Source organism: Plecotus auritus (genome assembly GCF_963455305.1).
Source record: "Plecotus auritus genome assembly, chromosome: 1".
NCBI lineage: Eukaryota > Metazoa > Chordata > Mammalia > Chiroptera > Vespertilionidae > Plecotus > Plecotus auritus.
This window is the reverse complement of record NC_137770.1, coordinates 198,813,275-198,828,704: the sequence shown is the minus strand read 5'-3', so window position 1 is coordinate 198,828,704 and position 15,430 is coordinate 198,813,275. Positions and strand designations below refer to the sequence as shown.

Genomic DNA, 15,430 nt, shown 5'->3' with positions numbered 1-15,430 from the left:
GAAAGTGAAAGAAAAAGTATGGTTACCTTTGCTAAATCGATCACAACTTCAGGGAGCTTGGGATAGCGTCTTTCAAGAGGTTCCATTTCCTTGATTTCAGGCAACCTTACTCCAGCAAATGCAGGGTTTTTATAAAACAGCTCCTGGTGCCTTGGAATAAGATTACCTGGAGGTGAGGACAGCACACATCTCTGTCATTATACATCATGAGAGTAATGGCAGAGACAGGTGATGTAGAGTAAAGAGTAGGACATGCTTATGAAGTTGGGGCTCTCTCTGCAAAATCAACTGAAGACAGTGCTCTTAATGAAAGTTCATATGCCAGTAAACATTGAACTGAAGACACGAAGGAGCATAGGAAAAGGAGAGGCAAAGCATTTTATAATTTTAAAAAATATATTGTTATTGATTTCAGAGAGGAAGGGAGAGAGAAATTGAAACATCAATGATGAGAATCATTGATCTGCTGCCTCCTGTGTGCTCCACACTGGGGATGGAGCCCACAACCTGGGCATGTGCCCTGACCAGGAATCGAACCATGACCCCTGGTTCATAGGTTGACGCTCAACCACTGAACCACTCTGGCTGGGCTATAATTTTTAAATATAATCACCAGCACTTCATTTGTAACACCAAAAAGCATAAAAGTGCTGACTAAAACAATGAAAATATGGTCAGAATCTAATCTAGGTAAATCAGTCTTATCATTTAAGAATTTAATTTTTGGTCAACTGATTTTATAATTATGTTCAGGTCTGATTTTTACACTTTTATCTTTTTTTTATCAACTTCAGTACCTATCTCAGCATGAAATATATATGAACCCATTATATTGTTTGTTGAATTTCTACCTGGAAACTTAAAACCCAATAGTTAAATAGCCCCCACGTATTTTACCATTTTTTCGATTTTCCAAGTTCTATCTCCCAACGAAGAAGTTGATATTTCAACAAATGTGAGAATAATGTGGTAATCTAGCTTTGACACTCCATCCAAAGCACTAACAACAAAAGTCACATCTGCAACAAGATTAAACTACCTTGGAAGTCTCTGTATCTCTCAATTTGAAGGTGGGGATGAGGGTATAGTCATATTACACCAAATGCTTATTGATCCATAGGTAATAAGCAATCATTTGCATCCTTTCTATGTGTGACTGAATGCAAAAGTACAGAGAAATATATATAACCTTTGCTCTTTAGGGGGAAGTGGGGCGGTAGGTGGAGTGAAAGCATGATTAAGACCATAGGTCACACAGACCAAGGCCAGGCTGAGAATGAATGAATATGTACATACATATGAAAATTTCCTATTTGCTTCCTACCTTGTAAAATCAATACAAACAAACAAACAAGCACAGGAGAAAGCCTCTAGAATTGAAAATGCAGATGCATAATCTTACCTAAACATGTCATAATATGATATAGCTGATCAATATCAGAATCTCCAGGAAAGAGGGGTTCCCCCATGAGCATTTCAGTTACCAGACAACCAATGGCCCATATATCAACAGCTCTGAAAGAAAAGCAGTGTGGTGTAAAATCTGCCTCCTTATATGTTAACTGTGACTTGAATCTGCTCTGCATATTACTACTAAATATTCTAGGTATTGAGAATAGTAGTAGCAAGCTTTAAATCACCTATAAACTTAAAGTACTAATTCCCAATTTTATGTAAGTCAGATTTCCAGAAACTTTGATCATGTGACATAGAGGGAAAAGTCTTCTAAAAAGTCGTAATAGTTATGTGTCCTTTATTCTGAGGATAAGCCTTTTGGGTTTTCATTTAGAAGCTATTCATTCTTTGTTTACACATCATTCTGATGAGTTAATCAGCCTATCCCACCATACACTGAAAACTACTAGAAGGAGGTGGTCGTTAGGGACACATATAGTAACAAGAAGGAAAATTGAAAGCTAATAGAGAAAAAAAATAGAAAAACTGTCTTTAAAATCAGTTGTAAGAACTTAAAGAATATTCTGGCATTATTAGCATAAGGACAACTACCTTGAAATTTCTCAAGGTCATAGTTATATTATAAAATGATATAAAGGTTACAGTATGACAGTAAAAGGAGAACTTAAAGTAATCAAGAAAACATTAAATGATGTATAATCTGAAAACAGAAATTGTAGAAAATATTTTTTAAAGATTTCAATAAAAGCAGTAAAAGTTACAATCCCATCTTCTTTGATTCATTTATGGAAACAATTATGTTTTAAAAACATTATTTTTACCCTGAGCCTTGTCCACTCACCTCATTCCAATAGTTTCAGACTTATCTAATCCATGTTACCTCTCTTTATAAGTGAAATATAGTATACCTATTTCTGAACCACTACAAGAAAACAGACTACTTGCTCACCTTGATTTCCCTATCTTTAAAATATTAGTATACTCACCCCAAATTGTTTCACAAGAATACTTAAAGGGGAAGCACCAAAAATTACAAATTACTTTGTAAAGTTCCCTAAATTCAAAACTTCCTTCCAGTGTTAGAGGAATCTTTTTTATATTAGAAAGATATTAGCACCCCCCACACCACCACCACCATGTCTTACTTGCCATACTTCACATCACCAACCAATAGTTCTGGAGCTCTGTACCATCGGGTTGCCACATAATCAGTATAAACCTCCCCAGGAGCTGCCAATGTCCGTGCAAATCCAAAATCACATAACTTGACAACACCAGACTGGGAGACTAATATATTCTCTGGCTTGATATCTCTGTGTATGATCTAAGACAAAAAACAGAGAATGACATATATTGGCACAACAAGGTAAACAAGTTAATTATGTTTTTAGTGCCTGCCAAGTACAGGGCACTGTTTTTGTCCCTATAATGAATAGAAATAAAAGCATATGAAATTCTTCCTGGCTTTAAAGAACCTGAAATCTAGTTGGGAAAGAAATAACATTTATGCTTAAAATTTTATGTAAATAATCAAAGATACTAGATTTTATATACATATATATGTATATAAAAACAATATATATATATTGTTCTGTTACTCACAGCTCTCAAGATTAAGAGAATAAAGCTGTAATCAAAGATTGGGTAATCAAGGAAAAATGTTATGAACGGGGTGGGCTCTAAGTAGGCCTTTAATCTAAGAATGACCTGGATAAATGTGGAAATGAAAGGGCACTCCAAGTGAAGGTAACAAAGAGAACAAAAGAATGAAGAGAAATAGATCAGGAGACTAGAGAAATGTTACTTCCATAGTACAGGTTATATACCAGGGAGAAAGGATGTCTCAACTGCCAGCCTGAGGTCTGAACTCCTGTCAAGGCCATGGGAACCCATGGAAGTGGTATGACCAATATGACGATTAAAGATTTTGGCCATAAACAAGCTAAATCAGAGAGAGGGACTAGAGGCAGGGAAAAGAGCAGTGGGACAACTATGGGGCAATAAGGGCCTAAACTAGACTGGTGCTTGGAGGAATGGAAAGGAGGAGACATAGTTTATAAATATTTTAAATCAAGCATCAATAGAGCTTAGGAAGTAGTCTCAGATATTTTATTTAAACATGGGAATCTAAAAGAATGGTGGTTTTATTGCAAAAATTAAAAAGCTTAGAAAAAGTTAGTTTTGATGGAATAATTAGCAGTTTACTTTTAGCCATAGGGACCTTTATGAGGATTGCTGAGCATCCAAGGGGAGGCATTATTCAGGCAATTAGAAATGTAAAGAGGGTCGCCAGGCCAGTGTGGCTCAGTCGCTGAGCATCAACTCATCAACCAGGAGGTCAGGGTTCAATTCCTAGTCAGGGCACATGCCCAGGTTGTGGGCTTGATCCCCAATAGGGAGCATGCAGAAGGCAGCCGAGCGATGATTCTCTCTCATCATTGATGTTTCTCTCTCCTTCTCCCTTCCTCTCTCTGAAATCAATAAAAATATGTTTTAAAAAAAGAAATATAAAGAGGGTCAACAAGGTCAGTGGTAAGATTTGTAAAGGAGAAAATATCAACACTGGGAGACAATACTAAAAATTCTACAGCTAGGCAAAACAAAATATTAGACCTAATTCTCTAATACAAGTAAACTGTATTTTGAAAAAATTTTATATATATTTTAAAATCTTTCAGGGGACCAGCATCTTAAATGGCACTATGCCATAACTGAGCATTTTGCAGAGGCTACCAACTGCTATTACATCCATGCAAGCTCACAGGGCCACCCCCACATCTACCGTTAGCATCTATTACTTTTATAATCACATAAAAAATGTCATTTAAAATATTTTGTAAAACTGGGAGGATAATGTGTTTAGTTATTCATTTTGTACTTTGTGCCATTTTATCTAGAGGTACTCTTATTGATGCTCAAAGGATATAAAATTATTGTGATAGACTACAGGCTAAGAGCAGGGATTTTTTAAAGAATCTTTATTGTTGAAAATGTTACATATGTCCCCCTTTTTCCCCATTGACATCTTCTAGCCCGCCCTCACCCCTCACCCCAGGCCTTCACCACACTGTCTGTGTCCATGGGTTATGCATATATGCATACAAGTTCTTTGGTTGATCTCTTCCCACCCACCCATCCACCCCTTCCTTCTCTCTGAGATTCGACAATCTGTCCCATGAAGAGCAGGGATTTTTATACTTCACAACACAGCAACAGAATCTGAACTAACATATACATGGATCCTTGGTGAATGCATTTGTCAAAACTCATATGTTAGAATTTGTGCATTTCACTCAGTAAATGTCACCTCAAACAAAAGCAAAAAAAATATTAAACTCTAGTTAATATATATAGCCAAAGTATTTAGAGTTGAAGTGTACTGATATCTGTAATTTACTTACAAATACATAAATAAGACATTAATAAATAGATAAGTATATTAATAGATAAATAAATACATCATAAAGAAAATATGGAAAAATATTAACACGTATAGAATCTGGGTGGTAGATTATATGGGTATTCATTGCACACTCTTTTTATTTTTCAGTATGGTATGGCCCACACTTTTCATAATAAGATGGTGGGGAAAAGAATACATGTATTGTGGCACATGAAAATTGGCAATGTCAAAGTAACAGTTCATTTCTATGACTTTACTGGTCCAAACTTTAAACAAGTATCTCATTAAATTAAATGACTGGTGCCTGGAGAGTCAATAATTGGCAAAATAATTATTTAAACTAAATACTTACATTGTGACTATGACAAAATCCAATTCCATTAATAATCTGAAACAAATACTTTTGAACCAGCTGGTAGTCTAGTCCATTTGGAAAGAGTTCCAAGTCATCAAGAATGGTATGGTCAACAAACTCAAAGACTAGGTACCATCGTTTTTTTTTCTTACACACCTCCAACAGATTCACCAGATTTTCATGCCTCAGTTGCTGTTATAAAAAATGCAAAATAGTTTTTACAACATCAAATGATTAGCAATTAGTGACAATCCAAAATAGGTCTTAGCATAAGAAAGACATAGAAATAAAATGCATGAACAGTATAAATTGTAAATGTATATCCTGGTTTTTAAATTCTAGTTAAAAGACCACATTGCTCTATTGTCCTCTCAGAGAACACAATAAAACCAATAAGGAAAAGAAATATAGCTTTATTTCTGATGAAACTAGGTAGGATCTATGACCCCTACCCACAACAAATGAAGTGAAACTGCAGAATGCAATCAAGGTCAAACAGGAGTGTAGGAAGATACCAAGAGATTATCTATGGCCACAAAGCTGGCAGAGCAGAGTTCTCCAAAGTTGGTGACATACCCTGAAAAGGAAAAACGACAACAACAAAAAAACAACCCAAAACCTTCTTAGATATAATGGGAACAAGGTTGCAGAAAATAAAACTAACTTATGTTGATTGTAATCAAGACAGTTGTGACCTGAGTGGAAAAGGAAGACGGTAGTGACTAGAGAAGGTATAAGGGGCGGGGAGTAGGGGGGTGGGGGTAGGGGGTGGGGGGAGGATAGGGGGCCTTCTGGGGTTATTTTCGTGTTCTCTTACTTGATTTAGATGGTGGTTACATGGGTTATTCAGTTATTTAAATCCATAGAGATATATTTTTATGATATGTATACTTTTCTATATGTATATGTCAATAAAAAGTTGAAAGGGAAAAAAAAAGATCCAGACATAAAAGAACAAACTTAAAAAAGAGCAGCAATCGGACTGACAGCTGACTTCTCAAGAGCCATAATTGAAGCCAGAGGACAAAACAATGTTATTTTCATTTTGTTGAAAGAAAATAATTGCCAACCTGAAATTCTATACATAGCAAAAATATACTTCATGAATAATAACAAAATAAAGATATTTTCATGCAAACTAAAATTGAAATGTTTTATCTTCAGTATTTCCTCACAAAAGGAAATCCTAAACAAGAAGGGAAGAGATCACAGATAAATAATAAATGCAGAAAGAAAGGAAGAACAAAGAAAGTGGTAAAAACAAATCTAAATAAACATTTAAAAATAATTACGTCTTATGATGTTTAAATAACATAAAAGATAAAAGGGAATAACTAGAGGTGATTATTGCAAGGTTTGGAAGAAGGATAAAATTACTGGATACTGTTAGACGTTCGCAAATGTCTAGGATAACCACAAAAAGAAACAATATATAATTTTCTAATTATTTGAGAAAATAAAGGAATGATAAATGTAATCCATCCAAAGACAGAAAGAAAAAAAAAGAATACAGAACCAGTGAGACAAATAGCATATATTAAGATGGTACATTTATACCTAAATATATCAGAAACTATATTACATGTAGGTGGGCTAACTCTTTCAATTAAGATACAAAGGTTGTCAAACATGATGAAAGAAAAATGTAACTCTATGTTCACAAGAGGCACATCTAAACAAGGACTGAGATGGGGAGCCAGGCAGAAGAGGGTAAAGGGGGGAGAAATGGGAGACATCTGTAATACCCTCAACAGTAAAACAAAAATGGAAAAAGATATACTATGCAAACATTAACCAAAATTAAACTACTGTAGCCTTATTAGTTTCAGCCAAAACAGACTTTAAGAAAAAACATTACTATAATAAAAAGTTATTTCAGCCCTTGCCGGCATGACTCAGTGATTACAGAACGTTGGCCTATGCACAGCCTGCACATGGGAGGGTCTTGGGTTTTATTCCCGGCCAAGGGCATGTGCCTGGGTTGCAGATTCTATCCCCATCAGGGCACATGTGGGAGGCAATAAATCGATGTGTCTCTCTCACACTGATGTTTCTCTCCTTTCTCTCCCTCCCTTCTACTCTCTCTGAAAAAAAAAAAAAAAAAAAATCAATGGAAAAAATATCCTCATTCCTTAGGTGAGGATTTTAAAAAAAAGTTATTTCATGATGGTAAAAGATTTGATTCAGCATGAAGATATAATAATTCTAGATATAAAATATTAATGATATGGCTTTTCTACTTGTAAATTTAAATCTTAACTGAATTAAAATTTTAAAAGGACAAATCAATAATCACAGAAGATTTTAACATATTTCTTCTCAGCACTGGATAGAACAAACACACACATACACACACACAGAGTTAGTGAGAATTTAGAAGATTTAATCAATGCAAGTAACAAAAGCTAATTTAATGGAATACTTTTCAAGTACATGAGAAAAATTTTTTTGTTTCTTAGTATATTCTGAACCAAAAAGCATGTATCAAGAAATTTCAAAGGAATAAAATCTTACACAGTATATACTCATATCACAGGGCAATTATATCAAAAGTGAAAAAACCAGGGAAGGAAAATCTAGAAAATTTCCAAATATTTGGAAATTCAGGGCAATAAGAAAATATACATACCAAACTGTTCTGAGAGGGAAATTTATAGCTTTAAATGCATAAAGGAGGTGGGGGGAGAGGCTGGAAATACTATTAAAAGACATAAGTATGTATTTCAACTAGTTGGAAAAAAGAACTACAAAATAAACCCTCCCAAAATAAGTAGAAGGAATGAAAGACTAAAAAACTAAAATTAATGAAATAGAAGAGAAATAAATAATAGCGAAGATTAACAAAGCTAAAAGTTGGTTCTTTCTAAAGATAAACAAAATTAATAAACTTCTCGTGAGACTGATTAAAGAAAGAGGGACGTAACATAGCAGGCCTGAGACTGCTATCCTTAGATAGGCATGCTGGCACCGTGGCTGGTACCTGGGAATCCTTGGTTGGTACCTGGGAACTTGGATTTCAGGAGGATTCCCTTCATTTCCAGAATTGATAAAAATGGCGCACTGTGCAAACAATATTGTTTATGCTGAATACCTGCATTCCTTCTGGGAGTCTGAAATTTTGGTACGAGCCAGGCAGATATGCCTACATGACCAGTCACCAATAAAAACCCTGCACACTGAGAATCTAATGAATTTCCTTGGTAGACAATATTTCACATGTGTTATCACAACTCTTTGCTGGAGGAAATAAGAGTGTCCTGCTGCGTGACTCCACTAGAAGGGGATGCTTAGAAGCCTTAACAGGTTTCCCTTAGCTGATTTTGCTTTATATCCTTTCAGTGTAATAAATCATGGCCATGAGTACAATTGCAGAGTGCTGAGTCCTCCTAGTGAATCACTGCACATTGGAGTGGTCTTTGGGGACCCCCCCCCCAATACAAATGATAGCTGGCTAGCTCTACCTACCTAGGGAGGTAGACAGAGAGAGAGAGAGAGAGAGAGAGAGAGAGAGAGAGAGAGAGAGAGGGAGGGAGAAAGAGAGAGAGAAGCAACAAGTACTTTTTAAATCAACTTTCCATACATTTGCCATTTTAACTTCCATTTAATGTCTATCAATTATTTTCAAATAAAAAAGTCTTAGAAAAAAAGTCTCAACGTTATTTTCTCTCTCCTTTTTAAATAATTTTTCCTTCCACTAAGATAGCATGTTTTTATCAAGGACTAGACTGTAGGTTTATCATGTCAAGGACAATTTAGTTATGTTCATGATATAAATGAATATACATATGTAATCATTTTATTTGTTTATTGCCAAAAAATATATACTTTAAACCTTGTAATATATGAAACAAATATAATAACAGTAATTTCCCCCAAAATGTAATCTTGATCAAGAAACAACTTATTTTTTTTAACAAAATATTTACTCACCTTTAGTAACTTGATTTCTCGCATAGCAATTTTTTTAACCATTTTGTCATCATCACTTTCTAAGAACTTCTTAATGGCTACAATTCTTCCAGTATCTTTATTCCTACACTTCATCACCATTCCATAGCTCCCTTCTCCAACCAATCCTAGGTTCTCATATTTTTCCATTTTAATTCAAAACCAGAAGGATTTTTTCTTGCTGTAAAAACCAAAATATAGTTAATAATGTTGAGTATATTAATTTTCTCCACACTCCCAGCAAAGTAATTCTTCCCAACTTGTTTTCCATATTAAAGCAGTCATTGTGTTGATGGTTCTCCCTTGCTGACTCACAATTTCTTATTGTTTCCAATTTTGTTATGTTTTCAAAATATTCATATACATTTCATAATAGACAACACAAATATAACTGAAGCCATTAACTTTAAATTTAAATTACTAAATGTCATGTTGATGAAATTCAACATATTTTTAATTTGGATAAAGTAACACTAGAACTACCATACAAAACAATTACAGCTCACTTTATTTTTTTTTAATATATTTTATTGATTTTTTACAGAGAGGAAGAGAGAGGGATAGAGAGTTAGAAACATTGACAAGAGAGAAATATTGATCAGCTGCCTCCTGCACACCCCCTACTGGGGATGTGCCCCAACCAAGGTACATGCCCTTGACTGGAATCGAACCTGGGACCCTTCCAGTTAGGGCTACAGCTCACTTTAGAAAAAATATGATTCCTTTTCACACAAAGGTGAAAAAGTCGCAACTGAATTTGGTTTTAGTGAAGATCATGTTTATTTTTTTTTACATCAGGATTAAAAGATCAAAGATGAAAATTTTTATATACTCTCTACTCAATGAGGAAGAATATTTGTTCACAAAATGGTCACTTACCAAATGAATACTAAGAACCTTTGATAAGCTAATTTTCTTTATTTTTCTTACTATATTAATTAAATTACTATATTGAACTTAGAAAATAACAATAATATCACAGTATATAGGCAGGTTTTATAAATTAAATATTAATAGTACCAAATAGAGTATTTCAAAAATCCTTTTAATGATTACTCACTATGAGAATAATCATTTGAGTTTTGTGCTTATAATTCTTTTCTTTTTAAATACTTTTTTATTGATTTCAGAAAGGGAGAGGAAGAGAGAGATAGAAACATCAATGATGAGAGAGAATCATTGATTGGCTGCCTCCTGAACACCCCGCACTGGGGATGGAGCCTGCAACCCAGGCATTCGCCCTGACCAGGAATCAAACTGTGTGACCTACTAGTTCATTGGTTGATGCTCAATTACTGAGCCACACCAGCCAGGCTGTGTTTATAATTCTTTTCTACTCCCAATTACATGTCATTTTCTGGATAAAGGCAACCCTAATAAAACCTTTCTTACTTTACTAATGATTGACGAAGGTCCAGCAATCAGTCCACGACATATTTTAGTACAGAAAAAAAAAACTTTTCAGCCCAAATACTGAAAAGATTTTAACTCATAAGTTTTATTGCAAATTTCAAACTTTATTTTTAAATATGGTGTTGAAATTAAATTCTAGAACCAAAAAATAAAAAATATTCATCTTAACCCCATTACATTTCTAAAAGTTTAAGGAGGAAAAAATACCTTTAAGTAAGCTTATATTCAAATGATGGTTCATGGTTAAATTTTTTAACCTAACACTATAAAAATACTCATTTATAAAAGAAGGGGGAAATATTATCACCTATTACGTTGTGTATTTATGGCAATCTGAAACTAATTTACCGGATGGTGAGTTGTGATGCTTTTCCTCGCTTCCTTATTGTTACACTGATGATAAAGACAATACAAATATCCTCTCTTTAACAAACTATGATAATCCAATGAATATATTTTTAGCATTTTACATATGATAATTTATATAGGTTCTATATAGATATACATGGAAAACCAGAAGATTGACCTGGGGTGAAGGGTGAATGAAAATAAATCCAAGTCAACTGCAACTCAAATTATTTCATTATTTTACTACCAGCTTTGATAATACTATAAACTGTTTACACAGCAGTGTCCCATAGACTGTAGGTTTATGATGTCAAGGACAAAAATAGATGGAATCTATAACTTGCATCATTTAAAAATATTTTGCAACTGGTCTTCCCATTATTTGAAAAAGCAAATTAAAATTACCTTAAGCATATCTAAGATGTTTGGAAGCATATTATAAGCTAACACTGTGTAAGTTGACTACTCCAAATTTATTCTTGCAGCCAATTGCACATTTGGTTACAGCACATTGAACACACCCATTTTTCAAGTGGCACTGCCTGCAAATACCTTAAAGCTATCACAGCTTATAAAGCCTCTTGTTTCCTGAAACAGTTACTCATAAACTATAACTTTTCATGCCTTCTACCCCCGAATGTAAGGGAAATACAAACGAAGCCTGCCCGACTGGCAATGTGGTATTTCTGGACATGTGCCATGTAAGAGTATAGTTCTAATACCAACAAGTTAGATAAAAATAATGCTAATTTATCTTGTTAAAGAGATTGAAATCTATTGTACATAAAGAGTGAGATAATAGAAGCCTTTAAAAGTATTATACTTACTGCTTCTTTAATATCCTTTCACGTGGAAAGACCCAAAGGTTTTCAACTTGGAAACAAATTTGAGGTGAAATTCATCTCTCTCGCGGGTCTAAAAAATGCTGACTAGCAAACTAGCAATTTCAGTGCTGTTACGATTCCTAGTGAGGACACAGTCACGGGCCCCAGGTGAAGCAGAGAGAGGCAGATTGGCCTCGGCCCGCCCCAAGCTCACACTCAGGAGGACCACTGCCTGCATGCTGTCGTCGTCAAGGCAACGACCTCACTCTGTCCCCAACCATAGGCACAAAGTCTCCCGGGAGAGATACGGCTCAGGTCAGAATGCGTCCACGGCAGGATCGACACCTGCTAAGGCCAAGGCCGGCAGAGAAACCAGCTGGGGTGGGAGGCAGGGTCCCAGCTCGGAAGGTGCCCAGTCTCTGGACTCGGGAACCAGCTCAGCTCTAGCCAGCCCTGGGCGAAGGCGTTGGCCACCCAGCTGCAAGGGGGCGGGTCCTTACCCTGCGCCAAGCACCCCGTGTTCTGATTGGCTGATCCCTGTTGTCATGAGCTATGATTGGCTTAGCGCCAACCACCCTTCCCCTTCACCTGGGGCTCCGCCCGGGTTCCGCTCACTGACGGCGTGGGTGCCAGCATCTGGACACACCTACATTAAGTAAGGAGACACCTTTCTGCCTTCGCTGGAGACCTCTCCCCACAGATATGGGCAAGAGACGATTCTGGTGTTCATGGGGAGGGTAAATGTGGTGGTGGTTTGTAGGACTGGGAGAAAATGGAAGAGGGAGATGATGCAAAGAGCTCGATAAAGTGTTTCCCCGCAGCTTCCCCGCTGGGGCGGGGAGCGGGCCCACGGCGCCCTCACCCGGGAAGATTCGGTGTGAGAGGTGGGGCCAGTCTGGGCCTGATGGAGGATGAGGGTGTCAGTCTAGGTAGGAGGTGATGATTAATAGGTGAGGCAAGGTAAAAGTAGGCAGGTGACGACAGAACTTACCTTAGGAGGGACCTTGAGAGTAGCCTGGGCACTGAAAGTGAGGGGAATGGAGATAACATGAATGAAATAAAAGGACAAAGGCTAGGAAGGTTGGAGAACACAGTACTGGCGTATGGCAGCCAAATTGGGTGCAGTTGGGGGGGTGCGATCTTTAATACACAGACCAACTCAATTCATACATAACCTGTTAAGACTGGTAGATCAGAATCATGCACATGCTTAAGTCACCAAGAAACAGGGTTTAGGGCAGCCGTGGGCAAACTACGGCCCGCGGGCCGGATCTGGCTGTTCTATCCAGTTCTCTTGCTCTCCCCTCCGCTCCTTTACTTTGAATTTATATTAGTTCACACAAACACTCCATCCATGCTTTTGTTCCGGCCCTCCGGTCCAGTTTAAGAACCCACTGTGGCCCTCGAGTCAAAAAGTTTGTCCACCCCTGGTTTAGGGGTTTAGGCCATACCTCTGCAGTAAGGACGCCTTCAGCACTCAGTTATTTTCACGTTAAATCATGAAAACTAAACGTTTTATAATCATATTTGATCTCTATCTTGATTCAGTTAAGTGTGTTCTGGATAGCAGATATTTATACCCAGTCAATATTACAGTATTAATTCCTTTTTGTGTACTAAGAAATAAACATTCTAGTTTATAAATAATCCTTTGAGAGTTTGGTTAGCATGAATTAATTTTTCAGTGCTTGATCACATTGATCAAAAGGTTTAAAAACTAGTTCCTGAACCTGTAATATTAAGGACAAGACCTAGGACCTAGGTATGAAAATAATGTAAGTATTTGGTCAATCCAGGATATAAGTCTTAATATAGCAATTATCTCTTCCTTTGCTGTGACCAAGTTGAAGGGAGCCATGCCCAATGTTGTTACCTCAGGCTATAACAGAATCTGATGAACTTATTTTATACGAGGGGCGGATCACCTTTTATAAAATGACAAATCCAGGTTTGGGGGGCCTGAAGCTTGATAAGAATGCAAAAATATTTTTGCTTTTGCAACTTTACAAAAATATTCCACAACAAACATTTTAAAGGCTCCTTTAAGCAAGAGACCCTGAAGCTTAAACCCCACAGGCAATCAAAAGTATAACTAAAAATACTGGATTTGGTGACTAGGAAACACTTGAGAAAAACAATTTAAAAAAGAACTGAGTTTAAAGCCAACTGTAAAGGAGACAGGGCATTTAAGAATTACACATCCTAGGTAAAGTCATTTACATGTTTGTGGAAGAGGAGGTAGCATTATATAGGTGCAAGGCTAATTTAAAAAACACAGGGAAATCTTTGTAGTGAAGACGAATGGAGAGAGAGGCGTTAAAGAGTGAAGAAAATGAATAATTTATTTTAAAAAAAAACAGCTAAGGATAGGTAGTGAAGAGAAAGTAATTAAGTCTGAAAAGGGCTTAGCCTTGAAGAGGTTTTGAAAAAAAAAGGGGGGGGGTAAAGAAAAACTGAGAAAAGTGTTGGACGGACACATTAGCTGGTCTAGATCTTCTCAGGTAAAAAATTTTGGTTTTGCAAAACAGATAATGGTGAGATTAAGTCTTAAGGATTTGAGAGCAGAAATTCCTTGAAATAGGTAGTTATGAGAAAAGTCATTTTGATATGAAAGGGATTCAAAATAGTAAAATGTGCCCACTTGAAACCTACTGACTCTGTTTTAAGGGACTTGGCATTCCCAAGGACAAGAACGGAGAAAGGAGATGGTATGTAAGTTTCCTCTTAGAGAATTGGTAGCACAGATTAAACAAAGAAGAAATCGAGGATGATAAAGAAAAGCATCACTGAAATAGCTTGCCCTAGGTTCCAGCTAGATAGGAAATTGGCTAATAAACTGAAAATACAGAGGCATTGAGGAAGTGGAAGTCATCATAGGCATGAAGAATAAGTTTAATAGGAGAGAAGGCTACTGTCAAAGAAATCAACTTGTCAATTTAAGATCTTAGAAATGGCTCTATCTTCATCATCTGGATTCAGTGCTGCATCTCTGAGGATTACTCAATAAAAGTTGAAACTAACTTCAGGAGCAAAATTGGAACCTGCCTTTTGGTTTTGAAAAACAGTAGAAATATAAAAATATGTAATTCTGTGGTTAAGACATGTAATCTCTGTGAGGCTGCTGGTAAAGTTTTCTTACCAGGTTTTTAAAGAAAACTCCTACCTTAGAATGGCAGCAGAGTTCTCAGTAATTGAGGTTATTATTAACCTTGCCCACCAAAAGCTGTGTCAAGTCCTCCTGGTGGGTGGCTGCCAGGGTTTGGCATGAAAGCTCTAAATGACTAAACAAGCAAATAACAACATGATTCTCTCCCACTCCCACCCTGCTGTAGTTTCCCAATTATCATTTTTGTGTGTTTGCTTGATAAAGTTGTAGCTGGGCGGGGGGGGGGGGGGGGGGGGCCAAGATCTTAGGAAAGTGAAAATGTTCTAAAAATCTAAAGAAAACAGTATGGGAGTGCGTGAGGTTAGCAACTAGAGAGGAGAGCTTGAGAGATATGTTAAAGAATTAAAGGTTAGAAGAGACTAAGGATCATATGACCTAGTAATTCCACTCCTAGATATATACTGAAGAAAAATGAAAACTTATTCATATAAAAACTTGTACATGAATGTTTCATAGCAGCATTGATATTCATAATAGAAAAAAAGGTGAAACTCAAATGTCCATCAACTGGGTTGATGAATGGATAAATTGTTATATCCATACAATGAAATACTATT

General features: G+C 36.3%; 1 protein-coding gene across 2 annotated transcripts in view; it reads right to left on the bottom strand.

Annotated features, from left to right (window-relative positions):
• The window catches only part of CDKL2 (cyclin dependent kinase like 2), a 39,134-nt gene extending 26,919 nt beyond the window's left edge, over positions 1–12,215 (bottom strand). For both annotated transcript variants that reach the window (XM_080665129.1, XM_080665130.1), the window contains exons 1-6: positions 11,711–12,215; positions 9,105–9,303; positions 5,172–5,366; positions 2,562–2,740; positions 1,403–1,515; positions 27–166 (exon numbers count right to left, since the gene is read on the bottom strand). In XM_080665129.1, coding sequence (XP_080521255.1) covers positions 27–166; positions 1,403–1,515; positions 2,562–2,740; positions 5,172–5,366; positions 9,105–9,272 — 795 coding nt within the window. In that variant the 5' untranslated portion in view covers positions 9,273–9,303; positions 11,711–12,215. The remainder of the gene's footprint in view (positions 1–26; positions 167–1,402; positions 1,516–2,561; positions 2,741–5,171; positions 5,367–9,104; positions 9,304–11,710) is intronic.
• Positions 12,216–15,430: the final 3,215 nt, after the last annotated feature.